Source organism: Capra hircus, chromosome 8 (genome assembly GCF_001704415.2).
Source record: "Capra hircus breed San Clemente chromosome 8, ASM170441v1, whole genome shotgun sequence".
Lineage (NCBI taxonomy): Eukaryota > Metazoa > Chordata > Mammalia > Artiodactyla > Bovidae > Capra > Capra hircus.
In genome coordinates this window covers 75,646,787-75,669,139 of record NC_030815.1, presented here as the reverse complement: position 1 = coordinate 75,669,139, position 22,353 = coordinate 75,646,787, and the positions used below count along the sequence as shown (strand labels likewise).

Here is a 22,353-nt window from a genome sequence, read left to right as displayed (position 1 = left end):
CCCAGTTAGCTTCTGGACCCCTGCCTCCCCTAACCTCTGCAGGATCCTTCCCCATCTCAGGTTCGATGACCAGGGCCCAGCTAAGGCCTGGAAGAAACATCTAGTTCTTGTTTCTGAACCTCAGATGGACATAGTATCCTGATGGTGCGGGTGGTGGGGGTGGGGGGCTGGGGTGGGGCAAGCCAGGAAGAGCTGTAGTCCCAGACCTCTACCAGTCAGGACCACCCTTCCTACAGGAAAGTCTCTGGCTGAGTCCTAACAAGGAGCTAAGAGGTGTGTGTTTGTGGAGGGAAAGTGGACAGAGCCACAGGTGCCCTCACCTAGTACTCTGACCCAGTACTTCCAGCTCAGGCAGGGAGTGGGGTACCACTTGGGGCCAGGCCTGCTGTGTCAGTTATCCCCAGGTGAGGGAGGGTGTCAGGAAGGCAGATGGCATGTCCCATGTGGTTCCAGATGTCCTCAGCTGGGACTGTCTCCAAGAACAGCGGGTCTTGAATTAATGACCCCACCCCCCACCCCTGGCCACGGGGTTTCGCATGTGGTGCAGTGGTAAAGAATGCCTGAAGATGTAGGACATGCAAGGGACATGGGTTCGACCCCTGGGTCGGGAAGATCCACTGGAGTAGGAAATGGCAACTCACTGCCTGGGAAATCCCATGCTAGTCCGTGGGTCACAAAAGAGACACGACTCACACACACACACACACACACACACACACACACACACACACACTTACTTAGTGTTGGGTCACTGGGTGTGTGTGACAGGCCTGCGAGCTCCTTAGCAGACCAGCACCAGTGCCATCCTCCCTTCTGTCCAGGCAATGTGATGTGGGCTGGGCTGGGGGAGCTGCCATTTCTAGCCTTCCCTCTGTACCCGAGCCCCCTGCCCTCTCAGCCACCTGTGCCCAGGGCTCACTGGCACCTGCCCCAGCCTTGCCTGCTGGGGACCCAGCCCAGATCTGGCCATGGCTGTGAGGTGAGGGGAGAGGTGGGGCCCGCAGGCCCTTTTCTGGTCCATCTTGGCTGCCAACACCCGGTGGAGCTCAGATTTCCTCCTGGCATGACTCCTGCACCTGTTCCCAAATCTGTCTCCCCCTCCCCTCGAGGCTCAGCGCCTTTGCCCCTGCCCCGCTCACCCTGACACTCGTGAGGCAGAGGACAAAGATGTCTCTTTCTCCCTTCCCTCTCGGTCTCCCAGATTAACCTCATCTTCTCTTCTCGCCCTCACCTCATCTCCTGGGAGTCAGGAAGCCTGGCTTTTAGTTGTTAACTCCCTATGTGACTCTGGGCAAGTTCCTTGCCTTTCCGAGCTATAGTTGCCATCTAGACAGTAGCTGGGGAAAGTAGGCCTTGACCTTTGGTGGGCTCTGACACCAGTCACGGGACCCTCCTTGGGCTGGGCAGTCAGGCCTCTGTGGCCCAGCCCTCTTGGGGAGATCAGGGAGACTGCAGCCTGCAGAGGGGGGGCAGGAGGAATGCCCACAGGACTTCCTCTGGCCCGAGTCATTTGGCTGCTGATAGAGTCAGGTGACAGTTTCAGAGGAACTGCCAGTCCATGCAAGAACTAGCCCCCAGCTGTCACCTGCTCAGGTTCTCTGACTCCCAGGTACCCATGTCCTCAGGTCCTCAGAGATACTGATGCTGACCCTTGCTCTGAGGAGTTGAGACTGGGAGATCCTTGCCTCCCTGGGTCAGAGTGGGCAAGGCAGGCCTCCTGCCACATCTACTCCCTTCAACATGTGATGGCTGTCCCCCAGCCCCGAGGGGTCACCATCATCCCTCCCACGGGGCTATCCAACTCTACCAGCCTAAGCCTGGGTCATGCTCCTCACTAAATCAAGAACAGATTTTATCTATTCCACAAATTGTACTGCCTTCCTCCAGCTCCTGGAGGCCAACTAGCAGGGTTAGCAGAGTTTCAGAACACGCCCACCCCAACCCCCCACCCCACCCCACCCCACAGCCTCTGGGCCACAGCTGCAGGCACTCAGCAGCCTTCTGAGTATTTATAGCCAAGTCCACCCCCTCCCCCAGCTGGCTACAATTACAGGCCCAGCCAAAATTCTAGCCCTTGCCTCCCTGGCCATGGTGGGGAATAGGCCAAGCTGGCATGAGAGGGTTAGTGCAGTGGTGCCTGCCTTGGTGGTGGCACATGGGGGCAGGTGTCAGCAGTTGAAAGAGGGCCCTGCTGTTTCCTCAGACTGCAAGTAAAGGCATCAAATGGCAACCCAGGGGGTACAGTCATCAGGGCAACATGGCTCAGCCCCAGCTCAGCTCTGACCTTGGTCCAGAACCTAGCAGGGAGCAAATTCTCTCCTAGCACCCAAATGGACAGGACTGGGATCTAGGGTTTGGGATTTTTAATTTGGACCCTTGGGCTCTGGATTCTAAAGTCTAGGTTCTTAAGTCTGAATCGGGACTCTGAGATCTAGACTTTGAGGTCATGGCTCTGGGCTCTGTGGCCTGTATTCAGAGCCCTTGGGCTCTGGTCAGGATCTCTGGATCATTCTAGATCCCAGAAAGGAACCAGAGCTCAAAAGGAGGACTGCCTAGCTACTGACCTAGTTACCCTCCTCACGGCTCATTTCCTGCTTCCTGTGTGGACCCACAGCTCCCAGTTCAGGGACCATTGGAGCTGAAGCTCTGTGCAAGCCCAGCAAATGACTGGAAACTAAGCCTTGAGCCCCTGCCTGGATAACACCAAGCAAGCCAATGATGCCCATGTACTGCCCCCAGACTTTGGACTCTAGTCACCTGCTTACCTGTTGTTTCCACCTGGGGCTCAGATTCAGCGTGTCAGAACCCATCTGTCCCCCTACAAACCTACTTCTATGCTTCTCTCTTGGACAATGACATCACCCTTACCCTGGGCCTCCAAAGCCAGAGACCTGGGGCTATCCCCTGGCTCCTCCCCTTTCTCTCACCAACCACCCCCCTCCCACCATCCCGCCATCCTGGAGACTTTCTTGGCAGCCCAAATTCCCCAAGACTGCACCTTCGGCATCTTGCGCAAGTTGGGTGAGAGCTTGAGGCAGGTGACATGCCCTCGGTCATCACCCACAATGATGATGGGGTGGATGGGGTTGAACTGCACGTGGGTGAGCTTGTTCTTCTTTTTGGCCACCACGGGCTGGTTGCAGATGGCCTCGTACTTGTTGATGGACAAGTCAAACACGTGGGTCTGTGAAGAGGTAGGTGTCAGCACAATCAGGGAAATGGGGTCCCTGTCCCCGCTCCCCACAACCAGAGGAACTGCCCCTGGACTTTCTTGGGAAATAGACAGAAGCCTAGCACACTGGAGCTGGAGGCAGTAGGAGAGGCGATTTGTGTCTCTGTTTGTTTTTCCTGTGGTTGAGGGAATGACAATAAAATGTTTAGGAGAAAATTTAAGTCTCTACAGAATTAACAGTAATAGCAGTTGCCATTTATGGAGCACTTACAGCTTTCCTGGTGGCTCAGATGGTAAAGAATCTGCCTGCAGTGCAGGAGACCTGGGTTCAATCCCTAGGTTGGAAAGATACCCTGGAGAAGGGAATGGCAACCCACTCCAGTATTCTTGCCTGCAGAATTCCATGGACAGAGGAGCCTGGTGGTCTGCAGTCCATGGGGTTGCAAAGTGTCAGACACAACTGAGAAACTTCTACAGTATGATGTACTAGACTCTGGGCAAGCATGTTACCTGGCTGCCTCATCTAATTACAGCAGTCACAGCCACTCTATCAGGCAGGTTCTGTTATTTTCCGCATTTTATAAATGAGGAGATGGAGGCTCTTAAGCCTAACTTGCCAGTAAGTGGCAGAGCCAGGGTTTCTACCAAACGAATATATGTCAGGTGCTTGGACAGTGCTTGCCGTATAGGTGCTGAACAAATGTTGGATCTTATTTTTACTGCATTGTAAGTCCAAACCATTAGCAAGTTTTGCCTAGACTATGCAGCATCCTAACTGGTCTTCCTGCTTCATCTCCCCCCACCCTTCTCTTATCCATCCTCTGTGTAGCTCACCTTTTAAAAATCTGGAATCTGTTTGGGAACGCATGTAAGAATTAAAGATTTTAAAATTAAAAAAATTTTAAAAAATAAAAATAAAAAAATAAAATTGTAAAAAAAAATAAAAATAAACTGGAGTGACATCTAACCCTATTCTAAAGCTAAAAAAAAAAAAAAAAATCTGGAATCCTCCAATAGTCTCCCTGGGCATGCTACATAAAAATTCTGATTCTTTCTCTCGATTCTGCACCATTTGCTCTCATCTCAGGCTCTCAGCCCTTTGCCTACTAGATCCCGGCCACCCTAACTTCCTGTTCCTTAATCCTTTCCAGCTTGTTCTCCCCTCAGGGCATTTGCACTAGCAGTTCCTTTGTCTGGAAGGCCTCACTCATCTTCACCTGACCCTTTTGTGTGACCTAGCTCTCTACTTGAATGTCACCTCTTTAAAGATTTCCCTGACCACTTTATCTAAGAGACCACCCAGTCCTTTCCTTGTGCATCACTCTATTTTTAAAGATATAACAGCTTTGAAAAGGAAAGTGTTAGTCACTCAGTCATGTCTGACTCTTTGCAACCCCATGGGCTGTAGCCTGCCAGACTCTGTCTATGGGATTTTCCTGGCACACATGGGTAGCCATTCCCCTCTCCAGGGGATCTTTCTGACCCAGGGATGGAAACCAGGTCTCCTGCATTGCAGGTGGATTCTTTACCATCTGAGCTATCAGGGAAGCCCCATAACAGCTTTGTGGAGATATAATTAATATACTATAAAATTTACCCATTTAAAGTATACAATTCCTGTTTTTTAGTATATTCACAGTTATATAACTATCACCACAACCAAGTATAGAACATTTTCATCACCCCAAAAGAACCCTTATGCCTATTACCAGTCATACCCACTTTCTCCCAACCCCTCTTTCCCTGCTGCTGCTGCTGCTAAGTCGCTTCAGTCGTGTCCGACTCTGTACGACCCCATAGACGGCAGCCCACCAGGCTCCCCCGTCCCTGGGATTCTCCAGGCAAGAACACTGGAGTGGGTTGCCATTTCCTTCTCCAATGCATGAAGGTGAAAAGAGAAAGTGAAGTCGCTCAGTGATGTCTGACTCTTAGTGACCCCATGGACTGCAGCCTACCAGGCTCCTCCGCCCATGGGATTCTCCAGGCATGAGTACTGGAGTGGGGTGCCACTGCCTTCTCCCCTCTTTCCCTAGGTAACCACAAATCTACTTTATTTCTGTAAATTTGCCTATTCTGCTGCTGCTGCTACTAAGTCGCTTCAGTCGTGTATGACTCTGTGCGACCCCATGGATGGCAGCCCACCAGGCTCCCCCGTCCCTGGGATTCTCCAGGCAAGAACACTGGAATGGATTGCCATTTCCATCTCCAAAGCATGAAAGTGAAAAGTGACAGTGAAGTCGCTCAGTCGTGTCCGACTCTTAGCGATTCCATGGACTGCAGCCCACCAGGTTCCTCCATCCATGGGATTTTCCAGGTAGGAGTACTGGAGTGGGGTGCCACTGCCTTCTCCTTGTCTATTCTAGACCTGTATAAATGGAATCAGAAAATGTTTGGTCTTTTGTGACTGGCTTCTTAATTTTTTAAAAGATTTTTTTGATGTGGACTATGTTTAAAGTTTTTATTGAAGATGTTACAATATTCCTTCTGTTTTCTGTTTTGGTTTTTGGGCCAAGAGGCATGTGGGATCTCAGCCCCCCAACCAGGGATCAAACCTATACCTCCTGCATTGGAAGGCGAAGTCTTAAACACCGGACAGCCAGAGAAGTCTCTGAGACTGGCTTCTTAAACTAAGCATGCTTTCAGAGTTCATCCATGATATAGCATGTATCAGTAGTACATTTCTTGTTAGTGCTGAGTAATACTTCTTATGGATAGAGTACTTATTGTTTACTCATTCATCAATTACAGACATTTGGGTTGTTTCCACTTTTTTGGCTGTTATGAATAATGCGGCTGTGAACACTGGTGTACACATGTCATCCTCTTTTGATCTCTGCCCAGCACTTAACTCTATTGCGGGTTTGGTTGTTGTATTCTATTTCTTTCCCTTCACTGGAACATAAGCTCTGTGAATCACCAGGCCCTGGCCTGGAGTTGGGAGCCACAGTTGGCCCTTGGTTAGACATTTGTTCAGCAAATAAATGACTGACTTAAGGGTGATGCCTTAATACACTCTATTCTTTCCTGGCAGGTGCCTCTCAGCTTACATCAAAGTCCATAAGTAAATTATGTTGCATAAAAACTGCCCCCCCCCAAAATTTCCCCACAAGCTGTTTTTGAGCTTTCACCAATTCTTATTGTTGCACAGACCCCTCCCACCTGCCTGCTCAGACTCAGCTTGCACACTCCCAGGGATGGGGACCTCACTACCTTTCAGATGCTATTTCAACCACAGATTGACTCTGGTGTATAAGTTTCTCTTTACATCAAGCTGGCACCCCACCCTGTAGCTCCCTCCCCATGGCCCTCAGAGAAGACAGCTCCTCCTCATGGGATCTTATTTCCCATCTTGCTCTCTCCTTCAAGGTGAACAGCTCCACTCTCTCCTCCAGGCCTCATGGGATGACAGATCCCTCTCTTATTTATTTACTTTCGGCTGTGCGGGGCCTCTACCGGCACGTGGGTGTCCTCTAGTTGGGCCTCTCATTGCAGTGGCTTCTCTTGTTGAGGCTCTCAGGCTCTAGGCACGTGGGCTTCAGTAGTTGCAGCATGTGGGTTCAACAGTTGTGGCCCATGGACTTGGTTGCCCCATGCATGTGGAATCTTCCAGGACCAGGGATCAAACCTGTATCCCCCCACTTTGGATTCTTAACCACTGGACCACCAGGGAAGTCCCTGAATGACCCCTCTTTTGACAGGGCCCCAAGTGGCCTGGCCCTTGAGGACACACAGAGTCCTATGTTCCGCCTTCCCCCAGCTGCCCTGGGCCTGGGGTGGGCCCTCCAGGAGGGACAGCTGAGATGGCTCATCTTGTCTTCAGTAGGGGGTCAGCAGGGTCAGGAAAGGGGCACTTACCTTCCCGTTGGTGGTGACTGCTGCGAATACAGTGGACGAGTACGGTGCCCAGGCCACATCTCCCACAGCTGAATTGAGGTCATAGATGAACATCGGGGTCCTGCAGTGGGGAAGGGCGGAAAGCTGAGAGAACAGAAGGCTCATGGTGCCAGAACCCTACCGGTCCCCGTCCAGGGTGCAGCCTGAGGGAGGGCAGGCCCCTCACTTGATGGTGTGGTCCCATATCTTCACTGTCCAGTCGGAGCTGCAGGACATGAAGACCTTGGTATGGTAGGGGTTCCAGGACACAGCATCCACGGCCATGTTGTGGGCGTCGTAGGTGTCGAGGAACTGGCTGGAGTAGGATTTGGAGCACTGGGGTGGGGGTGGGGAAGCATGAGTGAGCACGGTCAGCCACCACTTCCCCAGGGGGCTCTGGAGGGTCAGACCCTGAGATTCCTCTTCTGTCCCCACCCTGCCTCACTGTCCCAGCTGAGCTGGGGCCAAGCTCTTGGCCGTTCTTCTCACCCTCAAAGCAACCAGAGAGAAAGGAGGGGCTTAAGGGACTGAGGTTTGGGTGGGCAGGGGAGCCTTCCTGGAGGGTGAAGGAAGCCTGCCCAGAGGATTCCAGGCCAGGCAGAAACGGCCTTTCCTCCCTGAGGCTTCCCTGGTAGCTCAGCTGATAAAGAACCTGCCTGCAATGCAGGAACCCTGGTTCAATTCCTGGGTCAGGAAGATCCACTACAGAAGGGATAGGCCAACCACTCCAGTATTTCGGGGCTTCCCTGGTGTCTCATATGGTAAAGAATCAGCCTACAATGTGGGAGACCTGGGTTCAATCCCTGCGTTGGGAAGATCCCCTGGAGAAAGGCATGGCAACCTACTCTAGTATTCTTGCCTGGAGAATCCCGTGGACAGAGAAGCCTGGCAGGGCTACAGTCCAGGGGGTCACAAAGAGTCAGACACGACTGAACGACTAAGCACAGTACAATCCTGAGCCCAGGCAGAGCAGGTCTAGGGGTTCTGGTGGCGGTATGGTCTAGTTTGTGTCCACGCCAAGGCCTGTGGACAGGCAGACAGAGCCCTGGATCCACCAGCAGTCCACAGACAGAATCCTTGCAGCAGTGGTAAACATCCCACCTTTCTCAGGTAGGGGCTTCCCTGGTGTCTCACATGGTAAAGAATCTGCCTGCAATGTGGGAGACCTGGGTTCAGTCCCTGCATTGGGAAGATCCCCTGGAGAAAGGCATGGCAACCCACTCCAGTATTCTTGTCTGGAGAATCCCATGGATAGAGGAGCCTGGTGGGCTACAATCCATGGAGTCGGTCGCAAAGAGTCAGACATGACTGAGTGACTAACACTTTCACTTTCATTTGCTCCCAGAAAAGCAAGTACAGAGCCAGGAACAAGTCCCAGTCTCCTGATTTCTCATTTGGTTTCCTGCCCTGGCCACTGTGCCCTTCACTTCCTCCCTCCAGGAGACTGAGTGACTGACTGGTCTCTTCCTGTCTCCCGCAGCCACAAGCAGGGGTGGAGAAGGGGGGTGGGGACATCTTTTGCATTCAGATCGGCTCTGCCTGGGCCTCAGGGGCTCCCGGGAGGCTGCCTGTAATTAACATTCTGAGTTTCTGAGCCTAAGAAAAGCTTGCAGCGGAGCTATTTCTGGATGGATGAAGGTTCAGAAGGATGTTCACCTACTAACTCTGAGACCTGGCAGAAGCGGGCCACCAAGTTCCATCCCACCACCAGCTGGGATGAACCCATTGTTCAGAGATAGGTTTTCTTGTTACCCAGCCTTCAAAGCTCAGCTCAAGTTCAGATCTCCTCTAGGAAGTCTTTTCAGGATGTTCCAAGCCCCACCTCTTCCCCCCGCAACCCCTGTGCCCAGCTCTACCTCCTTCACCCCCAGGCAGGGAGCAGGACGTGAGGGGAAAATGCTGAGCTGGGCTAAAGTCACCCTCTAGATTATTCATCTCCTTTCCTGCAGTCAGTCCCTCTTCTTGACACCCAAGCAGGTCAACAAATGCATTCTGGGAGGGGACATATGTATGTATACCTATGGCTGATTCATGTTGATGTTTGGCAGAAACCAACACAATATTGTAAAGTAATTATCCTTCAATTAAAAATAAATACCTTTTTTTTTAAAGAAAGCAGTGCATTCTCTTTCCCCAGAAAGCCTTCTAGTACTGATGAGCCCCGAGATCCATCCGAATATGGTCTGTTGAGAATGACAACCTCCCAGGTCTAGTGGCCCTGTAAGAAGCTGGCATCGGTGCAGCGCTACCTCACCTTGTAGATTTTTCCCTCCTCTGTGCCCACCAGAAACAGGTAGTCAATCTCTCTGTGGAAGTCAAAGGCAGTGCCGCAGCCTTTGGGAGAAGAGGGAACTGCTTTAGGCCAGTTCTGGAAGGGAAGGAAGCCCCCAGCATCCACCTCTACCCAGTAGGCCCTCCCCTGGGACAGCCTGAGTCTGGGTACTATGAGGGCTGGAGCCAGCCAGGCAAACGGAAACTGGGTCCCTGGGCTGCCGCTAGAGCCGGGCAGTTGGAACTCTGCAAACGGGCCAGGGCTTCTGCAGACAGGAATGGGGCCTGGATAAACAAGGTGGGGATTGAGTTAAACAGGGTCGGGGTCAGGGTAAACAGGGAAAGGGTCTGCAAACAGGGATATGGTCTGCATAAACAGGGGAGGAATTGAGTAAACAGGGATGGGATCTGGGTAAACAGGGGCCTGATCTGCATAAACAGGGAGGGTCTGCAGACTGCTCAGGACCAGGCTTTCTCCTTACCTCCTCCTACCCGGCAGGAGGGGAAGTGGGGTGTGCAGAAAGAGGGAGGACCAGACCTCCTGGGCCCAGGGGGATGTGGCCAGGCCGGAGATGAGGTGCAGGGGCTCTTACCCACTGTGTGTATCTGCAGGCCCTCGAGACCTTCCGTGGTGCTGCCCTCCACCTTCAGCTTGATGACGTCAGTGTGAACCAGCTCGCTCTGTGGTCACACAGGGATGGGGAGGCGCACCGGTGGGGCTGGACCAGCAGGGTTGGAGTCCCCTGCCATTTGGCTCCCACCACTCCCCATCGTCACCCCTGCATGACCCTTCCTGGGAAACACGCACCTTCACGAGCGTCCAAGACACGATCCTGCCGTCGGATGACACAGAGAAGAAGTTGAGGTTATGGTCCATGTCATCCTTCTGCCACCTGACCTGCAACATTCCACACTGTGAGCTCTGGGGCCCTGCGAGGGTGTCGGGTTAGGGCTGCGAACTGAGCAGGGCTCACTCAAGGACCCTTCTGAGGCCCAGAAGCCAGTTCTGGGAGCCCATTTCCTAGGGTCCCATGATGGGCCTGCCCTCCCTCCTCACTCACCACCCCTCCCCACCCCAAGCATCCTGAGGCAATGTGCCAGTGGGGCACTGCCCCGGTCTCCGGGCTCAGCAGTGGAGGTACCTGGTTCCTCTCTGCGTTGGCAGCTACGAGCCCTGTTTTCTGTTTGTTTGTTTAGAGAAACTTGTTGTTGAATTTTATTTTCTTTAAATACGTACCTTTTCCCCACCCTCACCCACATGGGGGGAGGAACAGAAAACCCCGATTTGTGGGATTCCATGTATAAAACCTGAGATGGTTAGGATGAAGTATAAAAATACTGTTTACAAAGGGAAAGGGTGTCCATTGTAACCTTAACTTTCAGACACCTCCATCTGCAGACCCCTTTTTGCTCCTTGAGAAAAACTCCTGGGAATCCGTTTGGATGTAGAACAAGCCCTTCTTCTGGTTGGGAATGGGAGGTGGGGCATATGTGGTGTGGGTTGATCAGTTGTGTCTGACTCTTTTCAACCCCATGATCTGTAGCCCACCAGGCTCCTCTGTCCATGCGGCTTCTCCGTGCAAGAATACTGGGGTGGGTTGCCATTCCCTTCTCCAGGGGATCTTCCCGATGCAGGGATCAAACCCAGGTCTCCTGCATTGCAGGCAGAATCTTTACTATCTGAGGTGGAGGAGAGTAAAGGAATGGGATGGGGAAGGGTATGGGGAGCTCCCAAACCCCAATACAGAATAGGAAGCTATTTTTGTAACAAGTTGTTAGAAAGCAGTGGCTCTGCATTCGACCTCCTTATGTCGATAGCGCATCAACCAGCTTCCTCATTTCTAAAACAGAAACCATAATAGCATGAGTTTGTTGTAAGGAATAAATGAAATAATGAATGTGAAGCTCTTAGGTCAGAACACTGCAGATATTAAGTGTTCAATAAGTAAGTAATAGCCACCATTGTAGGAATCAAGATGCCAAGGTTCTTTTTTTCCTGCTTGCTTCCCACCCCATCCAGGCTTGGTTTTTCTCCAGGTAGCCTTTCTTCTGTTCCCACCTTCACTTCACCACTAGCTCCTGCTTCTAAAATCTTGCTCCCAGCATCTCAGATATGAGCTACATTTCTCCAACTGCAAATTGGGGTTAATAATTCTTCCCCACCCATCTTCTCTGGGCTGGAAGCAAACATATGGGAAAGTGTTTTGGAGACAGAGCTGTTGTCTTATGAAGATGACACGCTTGAGGCTCAAGTTTCTGTTGCCAGATGTGGAGGCCCGGCAGAGCTGTGTCCGGGAGGGCTGGGGCGGGGCTGGGTGCCCAGAGCTTTCCAGCCTCCAGGCCTCTTGTGCTGGGACCACCATCCTTACCCTGTCACAAGGAGAGGCCCAGTGAGGGCAGACAGGAACCCAGGGGTGCTGTCTGTAACCACAGTTGTAACCTGGCTCTTGAGCAATGTACGTGGGGTGGGAGCGTGGAGGGGATTTCTTCTCCAGGGGACCCCCCTCCAGGCCTGGCTGTCAGAGCTGCAGGAGGGCGGACCTCGTCCTGCCTGGGCCTGTCTGGGCAGGCTGCTCTTTTGTGCTTTTGCCAAGAGGCCTAGAACACCGCACAGCCTGTGAGGCACAAGTCAGAGCAGTCTTGATGCCGAGACAGCTCCCTCTTCTGCGTAAAGGTAGTCCCTTTGAAGGGGGGAGCAGATGGGGGTGTCAAAGGCCAGACAGTAAGAGGCACAGGGGAGCCGCAAAGGGAAGTGTTTAATGAGTGGCCGCTGGCGCGCATGGAAATTGTATTTCACACCCCACTTAGCAGCCTGATGCCCAGTCGGGGGTGGTGCATGTATTTGCAGGTGTGCGTGTATGTGTGTGTGTGTGCAAGTTGCACACATGCTCCTGGAGTGGAGGTGGGAAGGTAGGAATAAAGAGGGCACAGAGAGGGCAGGTGGAAGTGGGATTGAGAGAATGAATGAATGCCCAGGAAGCAGGCGGTAGGGAGGAGACTACCACTGACTCCTTCTCTTCCGCGTTCTCTCATCAGGGCAGGCGTGTTTGACCCCAGGGTCTGCTCATATCCTTCCTGCCTCCTACCCCAGTGTAGCAGAGGATACACACAGACACACACACACACAGACACACACACACAGACACACACACAGACACACACATTCTGCAGAGTGCTGCTGGTTGGGGCTTCCCAGCCAGGCCTGAAGAGGGCTACGCTACCCAGATGGGAGGCAGCCTGTGCCGTGGGACTGGAACCCTGTCCCCTTTGCAGACCCTGGCTCCAAAACTTTCCATGGCTCCCTGTTACCAACAGAACAAAGCCCTTCGGCCCCCAGCCTGGCTTTTGAGATCGAAAACAATCTGTCTGATTTCTCCCAAGACATTTCTCCCTTGAAGAAGGACCTAAGACTTTGATGTCTCTGACACCTCCTTCACGAGCCCCCGCTCTTTTTCAAGCTCCCGAATATACAACTGCCTGTAGGCCGCCTCTTCTGGCTTCTTGTGTTAACTTCTGTCCAGAATTCTGTGGCATCCTACAGGTTGTCCCAAACCAGAGTTTCAGGTGCCATCACCAACTTTCCCTTCCCCCATAGCCAGCCAGTCACTTCCTTCTCTTGATTTTACTCCTCAACAGCTCTCAACCCTATTTTCTCATTTTCATTTTCATCTCCAATGCCCCTGTTGTGGCTCAGTCTTAAGCTCTCTCACGCTGCAGCTGGAAGATATCTCCAGGACACTGCATGACTGTGGGATTTCTTTGCCCCCAAATCCTCTGATGGTTGGACAGTGATTTTCAAAGTATGCTGGGAGGAGCTCTTGGATCCTTGGGAAAGTTGCTCAGGGGATGTGGGGAGTGATGACAGGGGACCCTCAAGCAATCAGGACCCTGATCTTATCAGAGCAGCCCCACTCTCATCTTTCTAATACATTGAGCTTCTGTACTTCACTAACACTAGGCTTCCCAGGTGGCATTAGTGGTAAAGAACTCGCCTGACAATGCAGGAGACGTATGGGACGTGGGTTTGATTCCTGGGTCGGGGAGATCCCCTGGAGGGGGAAATGGCAACCCACTCTAGTATTCTTGCATGGAGAATCCCATGAACAGAGGGGCATGGCAGGCTTTACAGTCCATGGGGTTACGAAGAGTCGGACACGATTGAAGCAACTTAGCACGCATGCACTAACACTTCATTTGAGACCACTGACATGTAGAATCCAAGCTTCCTCCTTGCTGGAGAAGCACACTCAGGACTGGGCACTTAGGCTCTTCTCAGGTCCCGCTGCTCCTCCCTGTCCCGCATACTGTGCTCCCTGTGTTGTGCCATTTCCCAGCAGGCCCCTCTGCTTGTGCCTGTGTCTTTCTGGTGCATGTGACCCCTTTGCAGCCTTCTTCATCAGTGCATGCTTCCTCATGCTTCACAATTCTGCTCAGGTGCTTCTTCCTTTAGGGAGACTTCCTTGGCCTTCCAGTCCCTGCTTCTCATCCCCCAGCACTTTGGACAATCCTCAGCCCTCCTTGGCAATTAGCACATGTCCTATCTGCTCAACCTTGGCTGCTGTGTGTCCCCGCCAGGAACTCCGGAGACCAAATCCTTGAGCATCATCAGCCTCCAGAGGAGAGAACAGGAAGGAGTTGCTGAATGAATGGATGAACGAAGAGACGAATGAGGAAGCAGGGAGGGAATGAGAGCAAGCAAAGGAAGAGAACAGGAAGTGGTTAAAGGAGACAGAGACAGGCAGGCCCCTCCCACGTCACAAGCCCTGATTCCAGCCAAGAACTCAGAGTCTTCGGTTTTGCAAAGGCAGCAGCCCTGTTCTCCTGAAAGGACTGTGGGAGAACAGAAGGGCACCCTATCCAATCTCCCTGGCACCCATCCAGGCAAGGGGGAACGGTCTCCTGTGAGCCCCACTTCTCTCTCCAACTTGCTATTTGATTCTGAGAACAGAGCAGAGAGGGAGAAGGCTGGTTGGCCTTGGCCTCTTGCCCTCTCCTGGGCTTGAGGAGAGTCAGGCCACCCTGAGATGCTCTGCGCTTGGCCCTGGGCTGTGTGTTTGAGATGGCAAAGCAAGGGCAGGTCTGATGCTGGTTTAGTTTGATCAAAGCAAGTCTTTTCTCTCCATAGACTTTAATGTCTCTGCAGACATCCTCCCTGTGTCTGGAGCCCCGTGTGCCTGGACGTGATGACTCGGGAGGTAGGTTTTCCAGAGGAGAGAACCCCTGAAGCTGCAATTCTGACTCTGGCCTTGGTTGAGGGGAGGGTATTTCGTGGGAGGAGGTGCCTCCTTCCTGTGCCCCAGATCCGGGTAAAGGATGAAGCTGAGAGGTCCCCACTTCCCCTGTGCCTGGGCAACCCTCCTTCTGCTCAGGCCCGTCTGGGAGCCAAAAGCCAGGGCCTGGGCATCCATGTGACTCAGGAAGTTCAGGGCCAGACAGGCAGGGGTGCAGAGCCTGCCGGCAGAGCCTGTCAGGGCAGGGGGCAGAGGACAATAAGAAGACAGACCCCAGCACTGTCAGAGCCCCCCAGAGGCCTTGGGCAACTTGAGACAGAAATGTGTACTTAGATTCTCCCAGGCCAGACCTACGAGGTAAGGGTGCCCAGGCTCAGAAGAAGGGACATCTTTGGAACACAGTGAGGAAGGGCTGTGAAGCCAGAGCTAAGAGGCTCTGAGAACGAAACTGTGAAACCCACTCCCAGCACAGTAACGTGGGAGACGCAAAGTCAGGGTGAAATCCAGCCCCAGCAACTACAATGGTCCCATTCCATGCCTATCTGGAGAAGCTGGGTACTCACAGGCCCCACCTGCCAGGTCTTACAGCCCCACCTGGAAGGCAGAGAACCAGCAGCACCTACCCTTCTCTGGGAGACCCCTCAAATCTAGCCCAGAGGGCAGAACAGAGTCCCTGTGGGCAGTTGAGGAAGACCATAGACCCCTGGCTTCCTGGGTAGCTCAGACGGTAAAGAATCAGCTCGCAATGTGGGAGAATTGGGTTTGATCCCTGGGTCGGGAAGATCCCCTGGAGAAGGGCATGACCGTTGCCTGGAGAATCCCATGAACAGAGCAGCCTGGCGGGCTATAGTCCATGGGGGTCACAAAGAATCGGACATAACTGAGCGACTAAGACTTTCACTTTTCGTAGATCCCTGGAGCCCTTAACATACTCAGCGGAGGCCCATCAGGCCCGGAGCCATCCAGCCATCGAATCTGAGTCACTGAGCAGCACTCCTGAGATCCGAGGTCCTTAGCAGATGGATGGGCAGGAGACCACCACCCTTACAGCAGACCCTCTTGCCTCCTGATACTCGTCTCTGCCCTTCTTATGCCCAGCTCCTTGGCCTCTAAGCCGGTAGCTGTCGTCCCCAACTCCTGGTCTGTGGCCCTCCTCCTCCCCAGGGTCCCTTCCTCCCATGGCTCCCACGCCCACCCTCTGCCTCCCACTCGGTTCCGAGGCTGACCTGCCACACAGGGTCCGTGTGCTTGCCAGACTTGGCTGAGCTGCGGAAGGAGGGCTGGGAGTGGGGCTTCTTGAGGTTGTAAATGGCTACGTTGCCATCATAGTGGCCCACCACCACCAGGTAGGGGTGGTCCACGTGCATGTCCAGGCACATGATGCCGCTCTCACTGCTGAAGATGTATTCAGGGAAGCTGGGGTTCTTCATGCTGTATACAAGCAGCATGCCACGGCTCTGCTTCATGAAGTCATCTGTCCCGGGGAAGAGGCGGCGGTGGTTGGAGGGTCCAAGTCCCAGCCCCTCCCCTACAGGGCTGACAAGCCCTGACCCCCTCTGTCTCCCACAGAGAGTATGGGGAGGTTGGGGGGTCCTCTCTGGTCTTCATCTTCTCCGTCTGCAAAACGGAACCATGATACTTGGCCCACCCCCTCCTTGGGGTTCAGCAATGGGTGCAACAGACCAGGTGACCAGGTGTACTTGAGGGATGGACAGTCATTCTCCTTAGTCTCCCTGGGGGTACAGGAAAGGGGGTTGCCAGCTCAAAGAGTTGTTACGTGAAGGATGTGGGTGGGCTTGGGACGGAGCAGTATCCCTAGATGCCCAGCCCATCTGTTGTGCTTAGGTGCTGGGATAGTGGCTGTGTACCCCTCATGCCCAGCCAAGGACAGGGGTTCCGTCTGGACTAACATGGAATTGTCTGTGTGGTCCCACACTAGCCACCTATGGGCATCTTCCCATACCCTCCGGCCCCACAGCCCCCAGTTGCAGCCGAGCCCTAGTTCTAAAGTGAAATTGTCAGTTGCTCAGTCTCTGACTCTGTGTGACGCTATGGACTGTAGCCTTTAGCCCTACCAGGCTCCTCTGTCCATAGGATTCTCCAGGCAAGAATACTGGAATGGGTTGCCACGCCCTCTTCCAGGGGATCTTCCTGACCGAGGTCTCCTGCATTGCAGGCGGATTCTTTACCGTTTGAGCTACGCGGGAAGCCCAGCTCTACGCTTGCTCCCAGATTCGAGGAGTCCCAGGTCAGCCAGCGCGGCTTCAGTAGGCCACCATGTTATCTGTCCCTCTGGCCTGGGCACAGTGTTTGGTGGCCAACAGCGGGCCGCTCAGCAGACGTCCTTCTCCCTGCCCGCCCCTGGCGTGGGGGTGATGCCAGTCTTTCATTCTCTGCTCACCCGGCGCCCATCGTGATCATGCAGTCACTGAACAGAACACAGCCCCTGCCCTCAGTTCTGGCTCTCCCGCCACCAGCCCAGGACCCTTCCCAAGCTCAGAGGAGCCAGAGCTGGCGAGGCGGATGTCTAGAACAACCCCCTGCCCCCCTCTTGGGGACCCTATGCTAAGGCAGCCTTTTAGCTGACACAAGGGCTCTCCCCTGGGCCCCCAGGGCTAGCTCCTCTGACCCCCGCAACTGCAGATCAGGCCCTCCCGACAAAACGGCCAGTCCTGAGGTGTGGAGCCCGTGGGTGAGAAAGAAAGGGAGGCAGTCCCAACTTGGTAAGTTTTGCTGAGTCATTCTTATTCCTAAGGCTGCCCCTTTTTTGGGGGAGCGAGTGACTGGGCTGGGCTCCCCGGGCTCTGGGCATGAGCTAACTACCACTGTCCCAGGTACCCTTGGCCCAGGCTTGCTGCAGACAGAGCTGATGGTTCCTGGGAGCCAGGGTGGCCTGCAGTGAGCAAGCTGGCACGCCCACCAGCGCAGCTGCCTGCACGGAAGCCCATTTTCCCTTGCTGTGGCTACTTGTCAACAGAACCCCTCCCCAGTCATGGGCACAGGTGGCCCTATGTAAGGAGTGGCTGCCCCTGGAGTGGAAGGTACCAGGGACCAGCCTAAACCACAGGGAGGCACACTGTGGTTCAGAAAGGAAAAGGCTTCTGTTCTGGGGAAAGTGAGGAGGCCAGGCTGGTCACCCTGCGCCTGGCATGTCGCCAAGCCAGCAGGGGACTGGCCTCGAGGTAGGCATGGCAGCTGGCAGTACCTCACCTCACAGGGTCCAGGGTAAGCCCCGAGAGCTGACTGTTCAATTCGGGGAGAGTTCTACAGCTGGCTGAGGGGAGTGTCTTTCCCAATCAGACCATGAAGGGAACTGAACTAGGCAGTGGAACAGTCCCTCGTAGCTCCTTTTGTTCATTACCCAAATCCTGACTGGGGCCTCCCTCTGGGCTGAGCCTGGCAGGGACAGACACAGCCCTCTGGAGACATGGGCCTGCCCTCGGTGGCTCCGGGTGTGGTGACAGGGAGCCAGACCCCTGAGGCTGAATGGGCAAGCCCTTGCCAGGTAATCAGACTCTGAACTGCTATGCCAGAGGTGAGCTGTCGACGCCCTGTACGCCCTGTGGCCTGGATGCCAAGCAAGACTGATGGGGGGAGTGGGCAGGCAGGAGGGTGAATGAAAAGGTGGGCAGTTGGGTGACAGATGCTCAGGCTAAGGATTTGGGTGCTCTCCTTGCTGCCCCAAGGGTCAAAGGCAGGCGTGATCCCCACACTGGCTCTCACTATGCCCCAGGGATCTGGTCCCTTGAGGGACAGCAGCGATGACTCGCTTTTTCTAGACACACTTCCAGCAGCCCCTGCCCTGCCACAAATGTGCACAGAACCTTCACAACCAGTGGGATCAGGAAAGGAGGGTTGGAAACCCTAGGTTGGCTCAGTAACTCTGCAGTGTGAACATCTCTGACCTGCTCCCAGAACCACCAGATGCTTGAACTACGGCCCCCAGACTATATAGGTGGATAAACTGAAGCCCTGGTGGCTCAGAGAGTAAAGAAGAATCTGCCTACAATGCAGGAGACCTGGGTTCCATCCCTGGGTCAGGAAGATCCCCTGGAGAAGGGAATGGCTACCCACTCCAGTATTCTTGCCTGGGAAATCCCATGGACAGAGGAGCCTGGCAGGCTACAGTCCATGGGGTTACAGAGTCAGACGCAACTGAGCGACTAACACTTTCACTTCAAACTGAGGCCCAGGGGGTAGAAACGATGTGCCCGAGTACATTAGGTCCATCACTGGATGCTTGTCACACCCAATATCCTGTTTAGTTACCCTGCTCATGGTAACAGCACGAATCCAAATTTTACATGAAGGTAGAGAAAGGAAAGCAAGGGGGCACTGGACTTTTGGGAGCAATGGGGTATCTGGCAAAGCAAATAATCCCTCCAGAATCTGGACAAGGAGATGTGTAAAGGCCAGGGCAGCCACTTGTGACGAGAGGAAAGTTCTGGCAGAGAGAAGCATGGATTTCATAAGACAGGGACACAGAGAGCAAGCAACCTGCCACACTTAGATCCTGCCAGCGCTCCCAGGCCACACACATCCTGACAGTAAGCCTCCCGTTCTTAACCTGGCTCAAGTGGTCTCTGTTACTTTCAACCAAACAAGCCGTCCTGACATAAAGATCACAGCTTCTAATCATGGTTAGACCATGTGTTTCCTGAATTCCAATTCAGGGCTTTGTCTGCCAAACCACACCAGGAAAACAGAAAAACTCTCATTCAGCTAGGGCTTCCTCTCCATCTTATTCTATGATGTTCTTGTCCCTGACTCTGGACCCCTATGAACCCCCACTGTTCTATCCTATAAGTATACCCAGGGTGATGTCAGGGCCCCAACTTGCAACAGTGCTACAGGAGAGCATCATCCTGTCTTCCAAAAGTCCTAACGTGACATCACCACTCAGACCACCAGTGGTCTCCATGTGACATCATCACTGAGGCTGCCAGCAGTCCTGGTGACATCACTGCCCAGCCAGCCATCATTCCCAGTATGATGCCACTGACCAGGTCACCAGAAGTCCTAGTAAGACATTGACATCAAGGTCACTCCCAGTGCCTCAGTTCCCAGTGAATGGTAGAATCCTATCACGTTCAAGGCTCACAGAGCCCTGGGCTCTGGGGTACTTGATCCTGAATCCCACAAACTACCTGGCTTCCCAGCACAGGACTGGAAGGTCCAGCGACACAGATAGAAGCCCCCAATTCCACACTCCATTATATAAAGAGGCAGGAGCCCTGAGGTCTGGGGCCAGTGAAGGAATTTCAGGTTCCTTTGGGCCATGGGATTTCAGTGAATCTATGTTGGCTGGGTGGCAGGGAAAGAGGAACAGAGGAAGGGGGAAAGGGAGAGAGCGAGGAAGGGAGAAGGGAGAAGTGATAAACCATCTGGCCTGTGACTCCAAGACAGGGAGAGGGAGGGCCACTGGTCTGGCCTTAGCTTCACTTTGTAATTTTCCCTTCTCCAAGAAGCCTTCTAGACCATTCGGCTTCTCCACTATGAGTGCCCACCTACCCCCTGGAATTCCTCTACCCATACTCTGTTATTACAGGTGTATTACTATTACGAGCAGATTTTTCCTTAGCCTGCTACCAAAGGATGGAGCGTGGCCTGGCATGGCCCAGAAGACTTCCTGTCTCAGAGGGAGAGCTGCCTCCTGCTAACCCTGCTTTGCTGGATTATCTCTACCGTCTCTCTGACTCTGGCCTTCAATGATTCAGGAGATTTGGGTGAGGAGAGTCAACTCCCTAATAGAGCATGATGTGGCCATTCTCAGAAAGCCATTGTCTCAGGGGAAGGATGGCTTCATTCCACAATCGACTGAAGCTCTCACTCCCCTCAGCACCCTCTCCTGGGGCCCAGGCAGCACCACTACTCCACCCCTGCCCAGAGCTCTAGATGGTAGGGGGCTGCTCTGGAGAGTCCTGGCAGTCAGGAGAAGCCTGGGATTCTGCTCAGGATTTGGGGAGTGCAGAGCAGGCAGAGGGCATGTTGGGGCATCCGGCTTAAGCCAGGCCAGTGGTCAGAGAGAAGTAGGTGCCAAGCTGCAGAAACAAGGGTGCCAAGCCAGCGACAGCCAGCAGGCCTCCTCCTCTCTTCCTGCAGCTCCCTGATGAATCCGGCCCAGGGCTTGAGCCCAAGGCAGCAGCTGTTTGATGATTCCCTTATTAAGTCATGTAAGAGGCTCTCAGAGGGGCTGTGGTGGGCAGAATAATGCCCTCCCCCCATGTCCGTGTCCTAATCCCCAGAGCCCATAAATATGTTACTTTGCACAGCAAAAGGGATTTTGTAGATGTGATTAAGTTAAGGCCTTGAGATGGGGAGATTATCCTGGATTATCTGGGTAGAGCCAGTGTAATCACAGGGGTCCTTATAAGGGAAGGAGGGAGGCAGGCAGGTCAGAGCACTGACACCAGAAGCCGACGTCAGAATGAGGCACTTGCTAGCTGGAAAGAGGCCACAAGCCATGGAATACAGGCAGCCTTGAAGCTAAGAGAGACAAGGAAATGGATGGCCCTCCAAACCTCCAAAAGGAACAAAGCCCTGCTGACACCTGATTTTTGCTCAGCAAAACCCATTTTAGACGCTGACCTCCAGAACTGTAAGACAATAGATTTGTGTTGTTTTGAGCTGTTATGTTCAAATCAGCCAATCCTGAAGGAATTAACCCTGAATAGTCATTGGAAGGCCACTGAATGGTCACCTGATGCAAAGAGCTGTCTCATAGGAACAGACCCTGATGCAGGGAAAGATTGATGACAGAAGGAGAAGGAGATGACAGACGATGAGATGGTTGGATGGCATCACTGGCTCAATGGACATGAGTTTGAGCAAACTCTGGGAGATAGTGAGGACAGGGAAGCCTGGTGTGCTGCAGTCCACGGAGTCACAAACAGTTGGGCATGACGTAGCGACTGAAGAACAACAAAGCCCTTATGTTCGCGGTAATTTGTTACTGCAGATATAGGAAACTAACTAGGTCACGGGGAAGTGTGACCCAAACTCTACTTTCAGGAATCAGAGGGAGAGGTCACTCAACATGGTTGTTCTCTTGCTCCCTGCACATCCCTCAGTCAACCAGCCCCTGCTTCACCTCCACCTGCTCACATGACTTTCCAATCCTCTTAATCACAGGGCTTACTCAACAGCTACCTAAGTGCTTGCCCCCCACCCAGCTGCTGGTTTCCCTGGCGACTGAGGAGCCAACCTGATGTCAATTCCCCTATAAATGGTAGGCTCCTCCTCCTCCAGCAGTAAAGGTTTTTGCCATGTCCTGTCTGCGGCCTGACACATGTGGTAGGGACCTTTTGCTTCTGACTTACAACACTCCCTATCCAGTTACATTTAAATTGTGGGTTTCTCGATCACTTTCTCCTTCTCTGGTCTCGCAGTGGGGCGATGTGGGGCTAGCAGGTCTGTGGTGGGGGACAGCCCAGCAGGCCATAGATGATACATTTGCTAGGGTGATTTGGAAGCAGTCCCTCTAGAAATCAGGGGGATGGAAGCTAATGACCCCCAGCTCTCCTGATGACAATAAGGAAACCCTCCTTCAGTTTCCCACATCCCAGCCCTGCCTTCTTGGACTCCAGGCACAGACTGTCCCTTGGGTTAGGATTTTCAGTCTTCAAAGGCAGGGGACGAGCCCAGGGCTGCCCCCAAGAAGAGGCATCAGTGTTACAGGGTTCCAAACTGCCAGTGTGACCCTGAGACTGTGGTGCCAGGCTGGATCCAGCCTTCCAGCATCTGGACTTTTCCTAGAGCTCTCACCCAATTAGGAGTTGGGCCATTTAAATAGTGTGGGAAATAAGA

At 53.4% G+C, this 22,353-nt stretch overlaps 1 protein-coding gene across 2 annotated transcripts in view; it reads right to left on the bottom strand.

The window, feature by feature from the left end:
• DNAI1 (dynein axonemal intermediate chain 1) overlaps positions 1 to 22,353 on the bottom strand; it is a 69,282-nt gene that overhangs the window by 436 nt on the left and 46,493 nt on the right. For both annotated transcript variants that reach the window (XM_005684075.2, XM_005684074.2), the window contains exons 13-19: positions 15,774 to 16,021; positions 10,125 to 10,214; positions 9,910 to 9,997; positions 9,300 to 9,379; positions 7,233 to 7,381; positions 7,028 to 7,127; positions 2,999 to 3,184 (exon numbers count right to left, since the gene is read on the bottom strand). In XM_005684075.2, coding sequence (XP_005684132.1) covers positions 2,999 to 3,184; positions 7,028 to 7,127; positions 7,233 to 7,381; positions 9,300 to 9,379; positions 9,910 to 9,997; positions 10,125 to 10,214; positions 15,774 to 16,021 — 941 coding nt within the window. The remainder of the gene's footprint in view (positions 1 to 2,998; positions 3,185 to 7,027; positions 7,128 to 7,232; positions 7,382 to 9,299; positions 9,380 to 9,909; positions 9,998 to 10,124; positions 10,215 to 15,773; positions 16,022 to 22,353) is intronic.